Below are 19,356 nucleotides of genomic sequence, written 5' to 3' on the forward strand. Positions count from 1 at the left end.
GCAGATATAAAGTATAGGCTAAGTTCAGAGGTAGACAGAGAGAGAGAGAGGGTGGCCTTTTTGAGCTGAAGGAAGCTGAAATCTTAGAAGTAATTTTAGAGAAGTTAGTCCTGACATTGTCCCCTGAAGAGAACATGTATATCTCTACATCACCCTAAGCTAGCATGCTTCCCCAGTCACTCAACCTGAGTGACCTTAAGCATAGATCCCTAAAAGTCACATTGTTGTAATAAACCACATTTTTCAGGTTACAAAAATTGCCTCTACTTCCATATTTAAAACTAAATGAATTTGAATATTAGCTATGCATATTTTTGCATGTATCTATTGGATTTAACCTAGAAATAAAGTACTTTTTATTAATTGGAAACTGCTAAATCTGAAGGTTCTATGCTATTCTGAGTCAGGTCTATAAAACCATAAAGCAATTCTAGAACTTCCTGAGGTCTTCTAAGACAGATGGAGCTACTTTGCTCCATACCACTACTTCTCATATTAAGCAATGAAGTTGGTGGGCAAAGGACAATTGCAAATAAAGAAAAGGTTTTAGGCTAGATAAGATTTTGCAAATCAATGTTAGAAAATCATTAGGTTAATTTAGTCCCTGGGGAAATAGAGGCCATCCCAGAGCCTGAATTATTTAAATGTATCATCCATAATCATTCATTTAACCATGGCTTGACCACAAATTGCATACTCCATTGTTGCCATGCAGACACAGCCAAAAGGGAGTGCATTAGAGAGAATATAAATGATTCCTATTGAAGAATCTTTAGGACAAGGGTGCCATTAACAGCTAATGAAGGTGATGTTGCTTAAAATTTGCAACTGCAAGTGTGCTCCACAGACCAAGAGCATCAACATAACCTGGCAGTTTATGGAGATGCAAATCTCAGGTCCACCCTAGACCACTAGATGAGAATTGACATTTAGGAGAGTTTCATGTGACTGGCATGCAAATTGAATTTGGAAAGCACTGGATTAGAATCAGTGGCTATCAGCCCTGGGAAGGGTTATAACCACCTGGGAGTCACTGAACACTGATGGATTCTAGGTCCCATCACAGGCCAATTAAATCAGAACCCCTGGGGGTGGAGCTGAGCTATGGCAGGCTCTAAAGCTTTTCAGGTGCTTCTATTGCGCAGCCAGGGTTAGGAAGGATCAGACAACAGCTGGCATGGACCTCACTTTACTTCAATCTTATGAGGCAACTGTATTTGTATGTTTCATTCATTCAACTCTATGCACTGGCACCATGTTCCACATTAGCACACAAGACCAGCCCTTGTGCAGCTTGAAATCCAGAATGGAAACACTTTTTTTTTTTTTTTGGAATGGAAATACTTTTAATTCACAGAACTATTTTATTAAGTTGCATTAATTCTACAGAAGCCTATTTACTCAAAAAAATTATAAGAGGCAACAGATATAGAGAAAATAAAAGGTTTTGAAATAATACCAAATGAGACATAACTCAGGATAAGGTTACTTTAACCATAGTGAGAATATTTCCTAAAGTAAAATGAGGCTAATGATTCTACCTCATTATCTTTGTTGTGCCTGATGAGAAGTTGGTTCCCAGACATCCTGGCCATAGAGAAAATGAAAACTGGAACCCAGATCTCCTAATTCCTACTTCATGTTTTCCCTTGTCCCACACTGACATCAGTTCTGAAAAATGGATGCAGGGGCTTCCCTCAAAGAGACTGGGAAGATGATGAGCATGAGACAAGGGAGTGTGTGGGAAGAGGAAGTCAGAAAAGCTCACCTGCTGGTCATGAAATGTTCATGTATCTGGTCAGAAGTGTGTAGTGACTACAGCAATCTTAAGATTCTTTCAAAGCAATCCAGGATGGATTGTAGAATGTCAGGAAGTAGAGGGAAGATCTTGCCAGAGAGGTGGTGGCTTAAGGAAGAAAGGTGTCTGAGTAATAGTTAAAGGATTTGGGATTAGCCAGAAGAGGAGAAGCTGAAGCATTACTTAATAACACTTGAGACACATAGAGGATTATAGAATTTAGACTGATGGCCAGCTGTTTTTCCAAAACTGCTAAAAAGGAAAAACAGACTGAACCTGAATGGTAGGCCCTTAGAAGACAAGAAGCTTAAGGGAGCTGTTGCATGACATTAAGACATGTTTACCGCCCCTAGGGTGGGCAGCTGAGGAAAATTCGTAGAATAAGAGCATTATTAATACCCAGCAGTGAAAGAGAGAGCCAGATGATGGGACAAGAGTTAAATGGAATCTTGCTGGAAACAGGTGGATAAGGTGGTAACTCAGGATTCTGTGAATTCCTCAGGATAACTCATTCACCATCCTAGGCATGGGAAGAAACAACACCTTTTTCAGTCAAAACTCTTGAATATTAAATCATCAGGCTGATGAAAATGTATGGACATCTTTCTTACTTTGACTAAAAATGATCTCCCCTTTGTGTAAAGAAAGATCTAGTAAAATCTTCACATATATGCCAGAGTTACTTCTTGCTTCCCTGTCCAGCAGCACACTTGGTATGAGTTTTACTAATTGAAAATGAAGGTCCAGGTATTAAGATTTCATCAGCTCTGTTGACTAAAAAGCAAAATAAAGATGATAATCACTAGCACTTTACACTAATCAAGATATAATTACAGTGGGAATTCCTGAGTACACCTTTAACCCCGGTCTCCTGCTTCCCAGTTATGAAATTTCAACAGGTGGTATAGAGCAACAATCATGCTTACAAATGACTGAGGACACTTCCAGAGACCTCCATATCTCTTAGCATTGAGGACTGCACTCAGAACTCCCAGACCATGCCTGTAGCCAGTATCACCAACAATAAGAATGGCTGCAATTCATACCTAAAAGTGGTCAAAATCCTCTTGAAAACCTAGATGTATTTATAATGACAGCCATAGGACTCAATAAGTGTGTGCTCAGCAGATAATTAGCAGGAAATCCTACACAAGAGAAACAGCTTCTCTGAAGGCTGAGAGTAAAGTAAGAAAACACAAATGTTTATCATTTCTAGCTTTCAGATAAATAAACTGGTTTGGCATCTGTGTTACATAACAATTTATATTGCAGAATAATCTATTGAGAAGTTAACTAATTGCCTTATTTTCCAATAGACTCACTTCATAAAAATGAAGGGTGTTTTCCATTGCATTCCAAAGTGAGGGCTAATCTTGAACTCTGGCTTTCCCCCACCCCCACCCGCCAGGACAGAATAAATGACAATGGCAATAACTCTTAAATCAACTGTTGGCTATCTGAAGAGCAAAGGGATCTGACTGTCAAAGAAGGGTGTGCCTTCTGGTATCAGGAAAGGGATTGGCTCATTAGGGGCTGGGAAAAAGAGAGTTACAAATATGGCTAGAGACCTGGCTATCTTAAAAGCAGTATGTCAGGGCACCTGGGTAGCTTAGTGGTTGAGCATCTGCCTTTGGCTCAGGTTGTGATCCTGGAGTCCTGGGATCAAGTCCCACATCAGTCTCCTCACCGGGAGCCTGCTTCTCCCTCTGCCTATGTCTCTGCCTCTCTCTCTCTGTGTCTCTCATGAAAAAATAAATAAAATCTTTAAAAAAAAAAAGAAAGAGCAGTACGTCTAAGGGGGCAGGACATCCCCCAGAAATGTCCATAATGGAGACTTGGCCTTCTTTATAACAGCCTCACCTGGCACAAAGGGGATGAAACCATCAGTGGAAGTCCTTGTCCTGAAGGAATATGTCAGCCTGTGAGGGAGACAGGTAAGTGAGACTCACTTCTCAGGAAGCCCTGGGGCTTCACCTACAGCCTGTGGACCAGCACATAACAGCATTCTGGGTGACCATAAAGTACCCAGAGCTCACAGGCTGGGAGATTTCTTCAAGGGTGCCCTCATGCCTCTAGGCCCTTGTGTGGCCCTGAAGAGGGAGAGGGTACCCCAGAGAATGACCAAGATTATCTTTCTAAACCATCTTTAGGGCTAGAGGACAGAAGTAATTTATACTGATTTCTAAAATACGAATATGATATTTATTGTACTCAAGTGCTATCCAGTAATTCATACTTATCGTATCTGATTATTAAAGAAACTAACCTGTTACACAGAACCTTTGAGGCTGCCATTTAAAATATACAGATATTTCAAAGGATGAGAATAAAATCTGGGACATTTGCTACCAATTATTTTAGGTAGAATGCTTACTTTACAAGTAGCTTCTCAATTTCATAGACTAGACGGTATTAGGATTCTAATCTTTAACAGTTGATTTAAGAGTTATTGCCAGAAAATCTTTCACTCAGAGTTGTTTCTGAATAGTAATGCATTCTGTATATGGATTTCGAGCCCTGACCACATCTCCTATTGTCAGTTTCAGTATAAGCACAAGAAACTGACAATTTTATTGTCTTCATAAAAATGTGTTAAAGAACACTTTCTGGAATAAAGGTATAACCACATCATAAAAGCTGCTGAAATCATCACCTATCTTATGCCACTATTTGATCATCCAAAAAAGAAAAGTGAGTTTATACTATTTTAAAGGATTTGTGAAAATCACCTAGGCAGTAGTCTCGTTGTTAAAATCTTTAATTCCATTCAATCTTTGATCCTTTGTTTCGCTGGTCATCAAGTATAAAATAAAAAGACAGCAGCCTTGATCTAATTATTGCTCCAAGCTTCTTGTGATCCACTGTTCAAAAGTAGTGGCCATAAGAAGTTAGCTCACCTCACATTGCTAATTTATTTAAACCCTATTTGCTGAATGACAGCAGCCTGATTCACATGTTTTCTCCTGACAGCGTGACATCATGGAAAGATTACTGCAAAACAAAAGAAGTCTCTTTGCCATCAACTGTTATATCATCCCAGCCAGATAGCTTTACCTCTCTAGGCCTGTTTCCTCATTGGGAAAATGAGATGGTTGAAACAATGACTGGTAAACACCTTCCAGCTCTGCAATTCTATGAATTTATTACTTGTTGTACTTGTAGGCATTAGAAAAGTCAAAGACATCATCGGAACAAATGCATTGATCTAGAAATGACATCTTAGAACATGCCAGCATTTCTAACTTAAGAGAAAATACACTGCTATGAAGATTTGCCTGTTTGACAAAGTATTGTTTGCGTCTATTAAAACAAGTACCTAGACAGGCTATGCTGGCAAACCAAATAACCTGATTCAGATGATAGAATTGCTGCAGTGTATGAAATCTTATATGCAAATAGGAGGTGCTGATTGAACCTGGACTGCATACATTATTTAAAATTTGAATTTATGTAACTTACAAACAGATCTAGAATCCCTGATCTTTATTCATTCAACAGAGAACTTAAATAAGCAATTCCGTGTCTGGCATAGAAATTTATGGAAAAGTTCTGAAGCTCTGTCTCTCTCATTTTCAGCAGCAAATAAGGAAGGAAAGAAGAGAACCAACAAGACTGCAGAAGAGGACTATATGATAAACACACACACAAGACAAGCAGAGTGGACGAGATCAGTGCTTATGGTTTCCTTTTCCCACACTGTTCCTACAAATGAGAAATACTTGATTTAAAGTTTATAAATATCTCTTTGTTGCTTCTGATCATCCTAGTGAGAGCCTTAGAGTCTGATCTGTGCTGTTCATTAAGTGAGCAAAAATCTGTAGATAATTTTATGAAGCATTATTTGTCACCACCTTGAGATGAAGGAAAGGTCCCAAAACGTGCAAGCAGAGGCCCTGGATTCAAGTTCCAGTTATGTCATTTTTACTACATAGCATCAGGCGGGTCACTTTACCCTGCCATCTCAGTTCCCTTATCAGTGAAGTGGAGAGAATGGTTTTATAAAAGGCAAGTGAAAAAATGAATGTGATGTTTCTGAGAGAAATATCATGCTTTTTACAAAAGACAAGTGAAACAATGAATGTGATGTTTCTGAGAGAATATCTTTAACATTATCAGTTATGATCATTTATTTTATTACTAATTTAGAGTCTGCCCTCTCAATTATAGTTTTACCACACCCTAGGATCTTTATAATATTCTATGTTTTTATTTATTTTTAAGTGATTTTTGAAAATTTTTTATAAGTGTGATGAATATAACTTCAATATAGTCAATTCCTGTTATTCACAGTCGTGTTCCTTACAAAGTCTCCAAAGAACACTGAATAAGCACATACCAAATCATTGCTCCCTAGGGGAAATTCAGGCTTAGTTCTTGTGAGCCTATGGTCACATTTTGGTCAACTGATCAATATAGAATCTTGTTTTATGTGCGCATCTGTTCAAAGAAACCTTATTTAATATACATTTTAGATTCATTAACATTAAACTCAAAGTAAACAACATATAACTCATGCCTAAACTAAATTAAGCTGAGTGTTGTATGTAGGTGATGAACCACTGAATTCTACTCCTGAAACCAATATTGCACTGTATATTAACTAACTAGAACTTAAATAAAAATTTGGAAAATAAATAAATAAATAAATAAGTAAGTAAGTAAGTAAGTAAGTGAAAATGCCTAAACACAGGCATTTTTGCCATAGGCACATCACAGCTTTCTTGGATTTAGAAATAAAAGACTTCAGTGCTACCCTTAGAGGACATTTTAAATCACAAAGTCACCAACAAAAACCACAAAAATGTGTAAAACCTGGCGCTAAATGGATTGCAAAAAGGACACATATTTGCAGTATGAAAGTTGAAACAAAAGGCAGAGTATCGCCTTGTTCAACCCCAATGAGAATATGCACATGGGGCAACTCAAATTTTTTACCACTTTGAACATGACCATTAATGTGCCATGAATGTTGATTTTTGGTGTTACAATGAAATCTTAGTGAGTTCTCAAATTCACAAATACAGAATTTGCAAATAATGAATATTGACTATGTGTCTGTGCGTGTTCCCACCTATAGATATTTACATACAATAATAGGCTCATTGAACACTTACTGGTGTGGCAGGACTGTATTAAGTATTACTCATGTCTCCTTTTTGCATAATAATTCTAAAATTTAAATATTATCATTATCTTTCCAATACGAAATGGAGGGTTAAAGAATTAAAATAACTTGTAAAAGTTCACAAAGGCATAAGCAGATTGTAAAACTGAGTTTACCTTAGAGCCTTTGTTTATACCCTACATTACTCTGTATTTCACCTATTTTACTAGGAGAGAAAAGTTTCTTTAAATCAGGCAAGCAGATAGGCAGGACACTTCCTATAAAGCTGAGAAACCACTGCCTTTGAGCATTATATTTAACAGAAATTTAAATAACCAAGGTAACTTCATTCAAAAATAAAGCTGTAGATTATTTATTTATTTATTTATTTATTTACTTATTTTTAAAGAATTTATTTATTTATTCATGAGAGGCACAGAGAGAGAGAGAGAGAGAGAGGCAGAGACACAGGCAGAGGGAGAAGCAGGCTCCATGTAGGGAGCCTGAAGTAGGACTAGATCCCGGGACTCCAGGATCACGTCCTAAGCCAAAGGCAGATGCTTAACCGCTGAGCCACCCAGGGATCCCCAAGCTGTAGATATTTAAATGCTTATCATTATTATAATCTCCAGTGCTTTCAAGTTTCACTTATCCAACAAGTATTTATTAAATGCCTACTATGTGCCAGGAAGTGTCCTACATGCATTCATCAACAGAGCCATAATGCTGTAACGCCTCTGGAGCACACTGCAGAAGTATTTGCTATCAATCTTCTAATGCTGTTAAGACATACACACATTACAGCAACTTCCAACTCTTAAGGGTCAGAAATGAAAGAAAGGTTACTGCCAAGTTTGATGCCATTTCCTGTCAAGCCAATGATGTCTGAGGATTACATAAAAGAGTGCTCAATATCCATTTTTGCTAAGAATGATAGATGTATTCATAAAAGCTTATATGTGAAACAGTAACTTTAAGGGACAATGAATCAACCAGGATAGATTAGGCTCTCCTGCAATAACAAACAACCCCGAAGTATCACAATAAACACATCTTTCTTGTTCTTGCAAAGTCTAATGCAAGTTGAACAGCTCTCCTCTGTCTTGTAGCCTGGTTTTAAAGTAATGCTATGTTACATCTACACACAATCAATTCAAAGTCTGGGGAATGTAGGAAGCAAATGGATTTTGAATGAGTAACTCGTCTGCCACAAACACGAATTAATTTTCTTATTAATACTAAATGTAATACCTAACTATTTAGATTACAGATAATCTTAAAATTTCACTTTGTTTAATGGGAGACAATGGGGAGTACCTGTAGTTTTCAGTTTCTTTTTTTCCCTATGCTTCAGATTTCTGTTACATAATTCATATTCTCTTCAAAAAAATTTTTAAAGCACAGCTAAATGATGTCGTCTTTAGAATTTTGAGTAAGAAAGTCTCATTCTTATTTCAATTATCTTGTTTGAATGAGTTTATCATGAGAAAGAGGGGAAAAATACTAGCTAGCAGGCAGAGTATCAGGGCCCGTGACCTTTGTCATGTGCCATCATTTAAAAGAAGTTGGCCAAATACATATGCACTCAGAATTTCAGAATGTCCAACGAAAGATGAATGGATAAAGAAGATGTGGTTTATGTATACAATGGAATATTACTCAGCTATTAGAAATGACAAATACCCACCATTTGCTTCAACGTGGATGGAACTGGAGGGTATTATGCTGAGTGAAGTAAGTCAGTCGGAGAAGGACAAACATTATATGTTCTCATTCATTTGGGGAATGTAAATAATAGTGAAAGGGAAAATAAGGGAAGGGAGAAGAAATGTGTGGGAAATATCAGAAAGGGAGACAGAACGTAAAGACTGCTAACTCTGGGAAACGAACTAGGGGTGGTAGAAGGGGAGGAGGGCGGGGGGTGGGAGTGAATGGGTGACGGGCACTGGGTGTTATTCTGTATGTTAGTAAATTGAACACCAATAAAAAAAAATATGCTATTTAAAAAAAAAAAAAAAGATTTTCAGAATGTGAACCCCTTTGGAAACAAGATCTTTGTAAAGCTGAGATGGAGTCATACTAAATGAGGGTAAGCCTCAAATCTAGTAACTGGTGTCTTCACATGAAGAGGAAGGACATAGAGACACACAGGGAAGATGGGAATGTAGCAATGGAAACAGAGACTGGAGCGATAAAGTTAGAATGCCAAGGGAAGCCAGCAGCCCCCAGAGGCAGGAGGAAGCGAGGGAGGATTCTTTCCTAGGGCCTTCAGAGAGAGCATGGCCCTGCCCACATCTTGATCTCAATCTTTAACCCCCCAGAACTGTGAGAGAATAAGTTTCTGTTATTTTAAGCCACCCAGTTTATGGTAATTTGTTGCAGCAGCCCTGGAAAACTAATACACGTAGGATAATAGAGTTCAACTAGGAATTAAAAATCAGGAGTTATAAACATACTAAGGTTTTGGCAAAATCCAGGTAATACTCATCTGTTTATTCTTCACAAACGTCTTAAGATTTTAGACCTGGTGGAGACATTGGCTATCACTCAAGTCTTACAGCTTTTCTGGAGAACTTTCTTGCTCTTAATGAGGAAGGGTTCCCCTCATTCTCAATTCTTGGGGTACGTCCCCAAGGTGCATGTCTCAAACTTGCCTCTGCCCTCAGTTACATCTATCTGCTGATCCCTGTCTTGGTGCCTCCCCCGCTCCTGAAGGGTAGGTACCGCCCAGGAAAATGCTTGCATTTTATATACAAACCCATGCCAGCACCATTCTCCCCACACTGCCTATTCCTCGAGATCACTCATTATCAGGATCAGAGGTCAGCAGCAAATCTTTCATGTAAAGGATCACGTAGCAAATATTTTAGGCTTTTTGGAACATATGGTTCCTGTCACATCTATTCAGCTCTGCCACTGTAGCCCAAAATCCATCTTGACCGAACATTCATGAATGTGTGTGGTTGTGTTCCAATAAAACTTTATTTATGGACACTAAAATAGGAATCTTATTTATTTTCCCTGTGTCACAAAATATTCTTTCAGTTGTTTTAAAACCATCTGCAAACGTAAAAACCATTTCTGGCTTGCATGTAATACATTAGGCAGCAGGTCAGATTTGGTCCTCAGGTCTAAATTTGCTAATCCCTGATTTAGACCAGCAGTTCTTCCCTGGAGTCGGATTTGTCACCTAGGAAGCATTTGACTATGTCTAGAGACATATTTTTATTGTCACAACTAGTGGGGTTCTTCTGGAATCTAGTGGGTAGAGGCCAGTGACGCTGCTAAACATCAGGTGGTGCACAGAACAGTCCCTGCCCCAACACAGAAGGTCGAGACTGTGGAGATGAGAAACCATGTCTAGATTAAGGATTCTTTTAAGAAACTGAGACCCTTCCCTAACAATCCTCATTGGTTAGGTTAGTAAGATCTGACTTAAATGGCTCTCCTCCTAAATTCTTGTCAGAACAGTTCAACCACAATTACTTTAACCACTCTTCAATATCCTATTGTATTTAAAGACCTTCACGGGGGGTGTTGTTTATTGTATTCCAGTGTCCATGTAGCCTCCTACTCCATAGGGAGCCTCCAGAGGGCAAGAGGTGTCTTATTCACCTTTGTGTTTCCAGGATGAGGGATATTTATTGAGAGGAATTAAGCTAAGAAAATAGTGAAATAAAACTTCCATGTTTGGAATTCTTTTATGGCAGGAGCCAGATGAGGGAATTTCAACTATGATGAAGAAATGGCTCTTATTACCTAGAGTGAACATTTTCTGCTGACAATGCCAGTTTTGCTGGGTGAGTCAGTCACCCACAGAAGGCCTCATGGTCGATTCAGTGTGACTATCGATGGCCAGAAAGCCTGGAGGGACTGGAGCTGGCTGAGCCTCCACTCATTGGAAAGCTCCCTTTAGAGGCAGCTGCAGCCACATCCTGCAACCACTCCTAGAGGCAACAGCGTCAAACCGTCAAGCATCACTTGAGCTCAGTGTTAGAAGCCACACTGCCTTCCGTGAGGTGGGGGCAATTGAAGCCACAGACAATAGTGCATTTGGCAGAACCACTCAGCCCTGACTTTGCTCTGTTCTGCTCCCATCTGACATACCTGACGGCCCTTGGATTCCCAACTCAGCTTCCCTCCCCATCTCTGGATTCTTACCTGAGATCTTCCTGGCTCCAGGCTCCTGGCTCATGTCTGCCCCCATCCCAGCCTCTGCACTGACTGTTCTTCCTCTTAAGATTGCTGGTATCAGCTAGTCCACACCCTGGACAGTGGAGTCCACTACTTTACTAATAGCTCCCTGCCCAGCACACACCCAAAACCCCCAGGGACCAGCCTTTTGAACATTCAGGCTGTTTCTCTCATCTTCCAACTTAACCTCTGTTCAAATCTGGTCTCCTGCTTCTTTCTCTTAGCTTTCCCCCTCTCCCCATCACCCTGGATTAAGGTTTTGTTTTGGCAGATTCTGTGGCTGTTTTGATTCTTCTCCCCCCCCACCCCGCACCCCAGCCCATACTTCTAGGATTGTACTTGTCCTCAGGGAGGGACTGAACACCAGTTACATTTTCCCGTCACTTTCTGTCATAGAGAAAACAAGGCAGGCAAGCCTGTGTATGGAACGTGGCGGAATTCGGAATGAGCGTGGGGACGTGGTTCCTCTGTGAAGAGTGCTTAAGGGCCGGTGGGTGAGGCAAGCTCACCAAAGGGAAGCAGACTTAGACAACAGACAATAAGATATTTTAAGTGCAAAATTCTATGGCACAGCGTTCAGAGAAGAGTAAATATAAATAGCTGCGTTTCCTGAGGGGACAGAGCTAAGATTTATTGAGCGCTTAATGATAAGCATTTTGCGTTGATTAAACAGTTCATCTAATCATCACGGAAAACCCTCGTTAGAAGTCCCGGTATTATACCCACTGTACAGATTGGGCAAAGGAGGCGGAGGCAAGCGAAGCCGTCTGCTAGTAAAGGGACGGCCGCACCCAGGCCTGGGGAGGTCCGGCAGCCGTGCACACTCTGGAGGCTCGCGGGGCCTGCATCGTGCTTGGGAAAGAGGCTACGGAGAGCCGCAGCAGGAAGACGGGGCGGCCTCCGGGGCAGGGGCAGTGGCAGGGAGGCACAGCTGGCGACGGACAGGAGGCCCACCCGGCAGAGCACCGGACAACCTGTGGGGGGCAGAGAGAGGACACAGGGTGGGAGGTTGGGAAGAGCTAACTCGAGCAGGCTCCCGCACCTGGGAGAAGGCGCTGGCCTTGCCGTCAACGGCAGTCGACCAGAGGCTCGGCTCAGTAGCGCACCGAGTCGTGTTCGGGACATAAGACCCTGCTACAGACACACCTTTCATCCCTCGGATGGGTGATGGCAGCGCCGCCCACGCTGCCTGCGAGGCGCCCGAGGTGGGTCTGAGGACTGCACAGAGAGGGCCGCCTGGTTGGTTTGTGTCTATCCTGCGGCCGCTGTAATAAATTACCACAGTCAGTGGCTTAAAACCACACAGTTTTATTATATTACCATTCTAGAGGCCAGACATGGTGATTCATCTGCAACCGTGACTCTCCCTTGCTGTGTAACACCCATTCATAGATTCTGCGGATCAGGCCGTGGACATCTCTGGAAACCCGTGTTTGGTCTCCTGCAGGTGGTGATCTTGCCCTCGGGGCTCCGCGGCTGGCAGACCTGCAGTCGTCTAGCTCACGTTCTTATGAGCCACCCCAGGCAGCCCCTTGGGATAAACCACGGTGAAGGGCCCAGGATCCCAGAACGAAGCCACCGTGCTGCGCACAGTCTCGAGGCTCTGTCTGCTCCTCATCCTCCTCACTCTGGCGGAAGTGCCCTCTTTCATGCACAGACTCAGCTCCCGTGAGGGGCCTCCAGGGCCAAATCTCAGCCTGACGTAAGCAGAATTAGAGCAGCAGCGGCAGCTTGACCTCTGAGGTTCGGCACCAGCTCCTAGCCCTTTATCACTTGGTGTTTCTACTCTAACAGAGCTTCTTCCACATTCCTGAGATTCACACCCTCTGTGGGCCCTCATTTGGGTGTCCGGGGCCTTCTTTTATCCTCTAGACATCTTGAGTTCTAGTCTGGAAAATGATTTACTACTGCATCTACTTGCCAGTTACCAGTTTCAGAGCCAAGGTACTGCCCCCAGCATAGTGACGGCGTCTCTCTCCCCCTGTCAGGTCCCCTCCATGCCCAGAGCCCTTTGTCTCCCCTGCTCCGTGGCCATCCCCTGCCTCCCCACCCCCACCAGCCCTGCTTCACTCCAGTGGGCAGCGCTGGTGCCAGGCCCTGCCTTAGCTCATGGAACTCATCCCAGAAAGGCTTGTCTCCAAGGAGACACACACGGTGTCACTTTGTGCTGTTCCTAAGGTAGTATTTGAACAACCTCATGTTAACCAGGAAGTCAGAGTCTTTGCTAGAAAGGAGTTAGGCCTCCCCTCCCCACCACCAATCAACTTATTTACCACATGCTCACCTGTGCATGAACTTCTAATTTCCAAAACTTTGAAAATCTATTGTTTCCTCCATAAAAGGGCCAGTGAGATAAAAGCATCCAGTGTTACAATCAAATGACAGGGGTGCCTGGGTGGTCAGTGGGTTGGGCATCTGCCTCCAACTCAGGTCATGATCCCAGGGTCCTGGGATCCAGCCCCATGTCGGGCTCCCTAGTAGGCAGGGGGTCTACTTCTCTCTCTGCCCCTACCTGCCCCCTTGTGCTTGCTTGCTCTCATTTTCTCTCTCAAATAAATAAATAAAATCTTTTAAAAAGAAAGGAATTAAATGACAGACGAGAAAGGTGAGGTTGGAAAGGATAACCCTGCCAAAGATCACAGAGCACCTTAGGCCAAGCTGGGGCCTGGGCTCCTGTCTTGTGACTCCCAGGCCAGCATTCTTACTGCCTGTCATGTCAGTGGGTCAAAGCTGCAGGTAGCAAGGGGCTGAGAATTGGGATGGAAGGACTCTAAATGTCATCTAGGCTGATGTCCTTGCCAAGTGCCAGCCAGCTTCCGTTTCAACAGCCCCTGCGCCCCACCAGCCACACACCCCGAGAGCCTGCTGTCAGCTCTGGGGCCTGCTGCTCCAGGGCGGCTCACCAGCACAACTGGGCAGGGACCGCCCTCTCCGGCATCGGGAGCCAGTGGGTTGGCTTGCCTTGTGGCCTCATCACAGAAATCTAATCTCTCTGGAACTTGGTCATCTTTTTCTTATCTTGAGTTCAGATCTAATGCCTTAATTTTCTATCCACTGGGTACAACTGTTGCATCCAAGTGCACACTCACACACCCCCTCACACACACTCATACTCACACATGCATATACACTGTTACATATGCTCACACATTCTCACACACATACACTTATACACACATATTCTCACATATTCTCTCACACACATTCTCAACAAATATGCGTACACACATACATATTCTCACACTGACACCCAGGCACACACACACTCTCACATATTCTCATAATGCTCTCGTGCATTCACATGCACACACATACACTCTCACATATTCGTGCACACTCACACATTCTCACACTTTCCCTGAGACACATATACACACATATTGCCTCACACACTCACATATTCTCACACACTTTATTACACACATACACTCATATACTCACATATTCTCATACCCACACGCACACACTCTCATATTTTCTCACAATGTTCTCTCACATTCACACACGCACACAAATGCACACACTCTCACCTATTCTCACACTCCCACTCACATACATTCACATATTTCTACATACTCTCTCATACTCACACGCACACAGACACACACACCATGAATCTCTTTTTTGCCATAACAGCCTTCCAAAGATCTGCTATATGCGGAATATAAGAAATAGTGAAAGGGACTATGAGGGAAAGGAGGGGAACTGAGTGGGAAAAATTAGTGAAGGTGACAAACCAGGAGAGACTCCTAACCCTGGGAAATAAACAAAGGGTTGCAGAAGGGGAGGAGGTTGGGGGATGGGGTGACTGGGTGACAGGCACTGATGAGGGCACTTGATGGGATGAGCACTAGGTGTTACAGTATATGTTAGCAAATTGAATTTAGATTTTTAAAAAAAGAACAAAAATAAATTAATTAAGTTAAAAAAATTTGAAACCAAAGATTTGCCCCTGAGCAATCTCTTTTCCATGCTAAACCAATCTGGCTTCCTTTATTCTCCCTCTAGTGAGAGGATTGTCATGCCCTTCACTATTCAGGCCTCTGATCGATGCCTCCTCTACATCCTTCTCACAGTGTGGCAAACTACCTGATTATGGCCACCTCTGACCTGGGCATGTCCTCCATGTGAGGTCTGCTGACCCTGAAAGAACATGTGGATCTAGAATTCTCCTCAAGCTTTCATCTTCCAGCAGGATCTAGAACAGCATGAAGGAGAAGAGATCCAGAAGCACACTGACCAACAAGAATGAGAGCTGTTATTTGCCCCAGTAGCTCTGTCAAGCATTTCAGAAATTCTAGTAAACATGCTCCCATCTGGAGAAGACAACCCAAACTGCAATAATTGATAATTCTGCAAGCTATCCAGTTGATGCTTGATCAAAGCACATCTTGAGTAGGCAGAAAGGTAATGATTCACAGACACCAACTGCTCACCCTCATCTGATGGAGTAGCTGGGGGAGTCACTGAGTCGTACTTCAATTATCCCTACCCAGAAATCACTACAGTTCAACAGCCTGTTATTCTTGGAGGGGTAGCTTACACAGCATACCTGAACAGGGGACTTGCTTCCCAGTTCAGGTGGTTGGGTTTTATATGTTCTTTTTCTTTTCCTTTTGTTTTCTTTATAGAAATAATTTCATGCCAACCTGGTTGGTTAGGCAGAGCCATTCCTAGACATGCATAGGGCAGCCACAGCTTAGAAGGTAAAATCCTTCAAGAACATCCATTGTGCTTGGCCTCAGGCAGCACGAAAGTATGGCAGGCTATCTTGACTCTTTAGGGAGCTGGAAGGACTGAACTTAGCAGCTCAGGAAGCCCACGGCCTAGGTATTCTTTTCTGGTGCCTCTTGCTCCTTACGTAAAGTATATGAATTTGTCTGAGACCAAGCTTCAACCTATATCCTCACTCTGCAAAGTAGGTTCCTGATTTGTTCCTTACGCTTGACTTCTAGTCCAGTATTCCTGTCTTAAATGATGGTGCCCTGCCACACTCATAACAGCCTTTACTTACACTAGCCTACAGCTAGGGCCCTCCTACCACCTTCCAGACTTTCCCAATGCCAGTACCTGGCCTGAGTCTCTGCAGGATCACTGTCCCCAGACTCTCCATGGCTGGGTTCCACTCTTCTATTAAAGCCCTCAACTCTTATCCTATGCCACACCTCCCAATGACTACCCTCTGCTTATACTTATACCTAATGACTCACCTGGCTCTAGCAGGACACACTACTTCCTTGGCTCCCTGCCAGAAGCTGAGTTGATACTAACCCAAGCCCAGGGATCAATTTAGTTCTCAGACCCTCTAATTCTGTCTGGTATTGCCATCTTCCAAGACCCCTTCTGCTCCAAGCAGCTTTAGATGAAACAGATGAAAGCCTAAGGAACAGAAGGGGGATGTGCAGGCTGGGCACCATGAGTTATATGAGGAAAGGAGATGCTGGCATAAAGCAATTGAAATCTGTTTCCCCAGCCCAAGCTACAGGCTGATAGAGCTACTTACCTCCCACCCCACCCCCATCCCCTTCTGGCCTAACTGGCAACCTGATTCTGGTCACACTGAGGACTGGGCCAGCTCTGTGGACACCAAGACAAAGTCATTAAGTAAAGGTTGCAGTTTAAGTGCTCTTGGTCTCACCTTTGAAATATATTGATGGGAACTGACAAATTACCCCCAAGTTATATTCACCAGCTCAGAGGGTATTTGAATTCAGGAAAACAAACTGGTGCTTGGTTATCTGGAGGATGCATTTAAATTCAGAAAGAACCATTTGTGCCATGTGGTGATTTTTTTTACAGAAATAATAACTCTCCCTTTTGGTAATTGACGTGATAAACAAAGATACAGCTTCTCCTCTTCCATCACTATCTCCAAAATTAAATTTAACAGCAATTCTCTGCTTAGGCAGAAAGAACAAATGGGCTAGTTACTCACTCGTGGAAAACAGGTAAAAATTTTCCAGTGACTGTTTCTTTGAGGTGTCTATTTTAAGAAATTTGTCGGGGAGTAGGTTACAAGGTGAATATCCAATCTTTTAGAGAACAAAAGTCAGGAGTTTCAACCGAGTGGCTGCTTATAAAATGCTAGCACAAGGAGTATGCCCAGGAACAATCTGAGCTTGGCTCTAGATTTCAAGTGTTTTGCAACCCCGTCCTACATCTGAATGTCATAGCCACCTTTACAAAAACAATACCCTTTAGTTAAACTAAGTAGAAAAATATAGTGAAAAGATTCCTTGCTATTCTCTAGGTGAAAGAAGATATTTTTCTTAAGGAAAACACTGGTGAGAATAAAAGCCAAGTATTGTTTTAGGCTTTCTCCAATCTCCAAAATACCATTTAAAAATAATTACGCCCACAATTTATGCACTATTCATTAGACGGAAAGATAAAATGAACTGCTAAATTTTAATTGCATTGGAAGAATAGACATCATGAAATATACTCCCAACTTCTTGGGATTATAACCCAGCCTCAGAGCATCTTTACCACAATTTAAACCTTGTCCAAATAATCTAACTTGATTCAATTATAACAGTATTTTAGTTTCATAATTTGATAGACTTATAAAGAATTATTTTAGTTAAGCAATTACAGGGTCACACGATCTTTTATCAATATTTAAACTTCTTGTTGTGAAAGTTAACGGGCTTGAATTATAGATAACAACAGGAATTGTCACCTCAGGGGAAAAAAAATAAAAAACACTTTAACCATCTGCAAAGGGAAGTGTTTTTAAAGACCACAGTTTTCCATGTCCCCATCCTCACCAACATAAGGACAGGATGATAACCTGCATTATACAGATACAGGTAGTGAATCCACCCACTGGACACAACACACCACCCATTACCCACATGGATTACACACTGAAGCTAAGGAAGAAGAGCATTTGTTATATAATAGGCATGGTATTTTATATAATATACAATAAATATGATAGGCAACATCTTGCGGGATGCAAAGAGCCTTGCAGAAGATGCCAGCTGCTGAATTACTAATCTGAAGGAGCCAGAGTTAGAGAATGAGCACCTGCAATTATATTTAATAGTCGTACAACGGCAAGGTCTGCTAGGCTACCTGTCCATCCCTTTAGGTTTCGAAAGGCATCAATGTTTAGACTCTATTCAGGCAGCCTCTTCTAAAGAGGGAGCACAATTAACGGGACAGGCACAGTGCCTGGACTTCAGTGTCTCCTGGGATCATTGTTCATACACATACCTGTGGTCTTTAGTGGTGTTTTCTCTCCTAGCAACAGTTTTAACCTTTTGGCATGGATTTTGCCTTGATAATGTGAGTCCGCCACCACTGCCGAGGTAAAGGACATGTTACAGAGTGTACAGCACTTATTCTTATCCACCATATCAGCGTCATTTCCCTGCAAGGAAGAAAGAAAAAGTAATAACATTAGAGAGAACCCCAAGTCCTATTTTTCCCCATTCTATTCTGTTGCAAATGAGATTTACGGCAGACTTTCTCACTGAAATGTCTAGTTTTTGCTCTGCAACCTTTTTTTTTTCTTCATGATAATCATCATCAAAACATTTTCAGTTACTGACTTCAATCTACACTTATTTAGTGGTTACTACTGCCAGAAACAGAAAATATAGGACACATGTGCAGGTACGAGTTACCCAGAGAAAAACAGTTCCCATGATTAGGTGAGAGCACATTGTGTCTGGCACCATGAGGGGAACAGTCTCTAATTGCACCCATTAGACTCATTAAAGTAACTAAAATATCAGAGTTCAGATGGCCTGAATTATTTAGCAGAAATTATCATTTAGCATTCAGCTCTATCTTCCACCAATTTTAGCCTCACTGGGATACATGGCCGCATATTCAAGATTTTCTTTTTTTTAAGATTTCTTTAAAGAGTTGAACATTTTTCATAATTAACTGGAGTATATGCCATCAAGCTATGATGACCATGCTAGTAGAATTTTCCAAGAGAGTTTGTATAATTTCCTTTTCTTTGGGAAAGGTGATTAGTTAAACACAGCATAAAATATTTAAATCCAGATTGATTTTGATTCTTTTGTAAGACAATGAAAATGAATCATGAATCAGAAAACAAAAATAAATCCTTTGTTAGATCATGCGACCTGGCTATTGTGCACAAAGATCATCAATTACCTATATTATAAAAAGGGAAAATTAATCCATGGGCTCCCCTCCTGCCTAGTTAGAAATTGAGGGCAAAGCAGACTCTCAGATAAGGAGTTAATAATCTATTCCTTAATGGGATAGCAAGAGCAAA

General features: G+C 41.8%; 1 protein-coding gene across 9 annotated transcripts in view; it reads right to left on the bottom strand.

Moving 5' to 3' along the window:
- ZMAT4 (zinc finger matrin-type 4) overlaps positions 1-19,356 on the bottom strand; it is a 339,499-nt gene that overhangs the window by 139,174 nt on the left and 180,969 nt on the right. For all 9 annotated transcript variants that reach the window (XM_072776591.1, XM_072776592.1, XM_072776594.1 and 6 more), the window contains one exon: positions 18,318-18,474. In XM_072776591.1, the coding sequence (XP_072632692.1) occupies positions 18,318-18,474 (157 nt within the window). The remainder of the gene's footprint in view (positions 1-18,317; positions 18,475-19,356) is intronic.

Source organism: Canis lupus, chromosome 15 (assembly GCF_048164855.1).
Source record: "Canis lupus baileyi chromosome 15, mCanLup2.hap1, whole genome shotgun sequence".
In the NCBI taxonomy this organism is placed as follows: domain Eukaryota; kingdom Metazoa; phylum Chordata; class Mammalia; order Carnivora; family Canidae; genus Canis; species Canis lupus.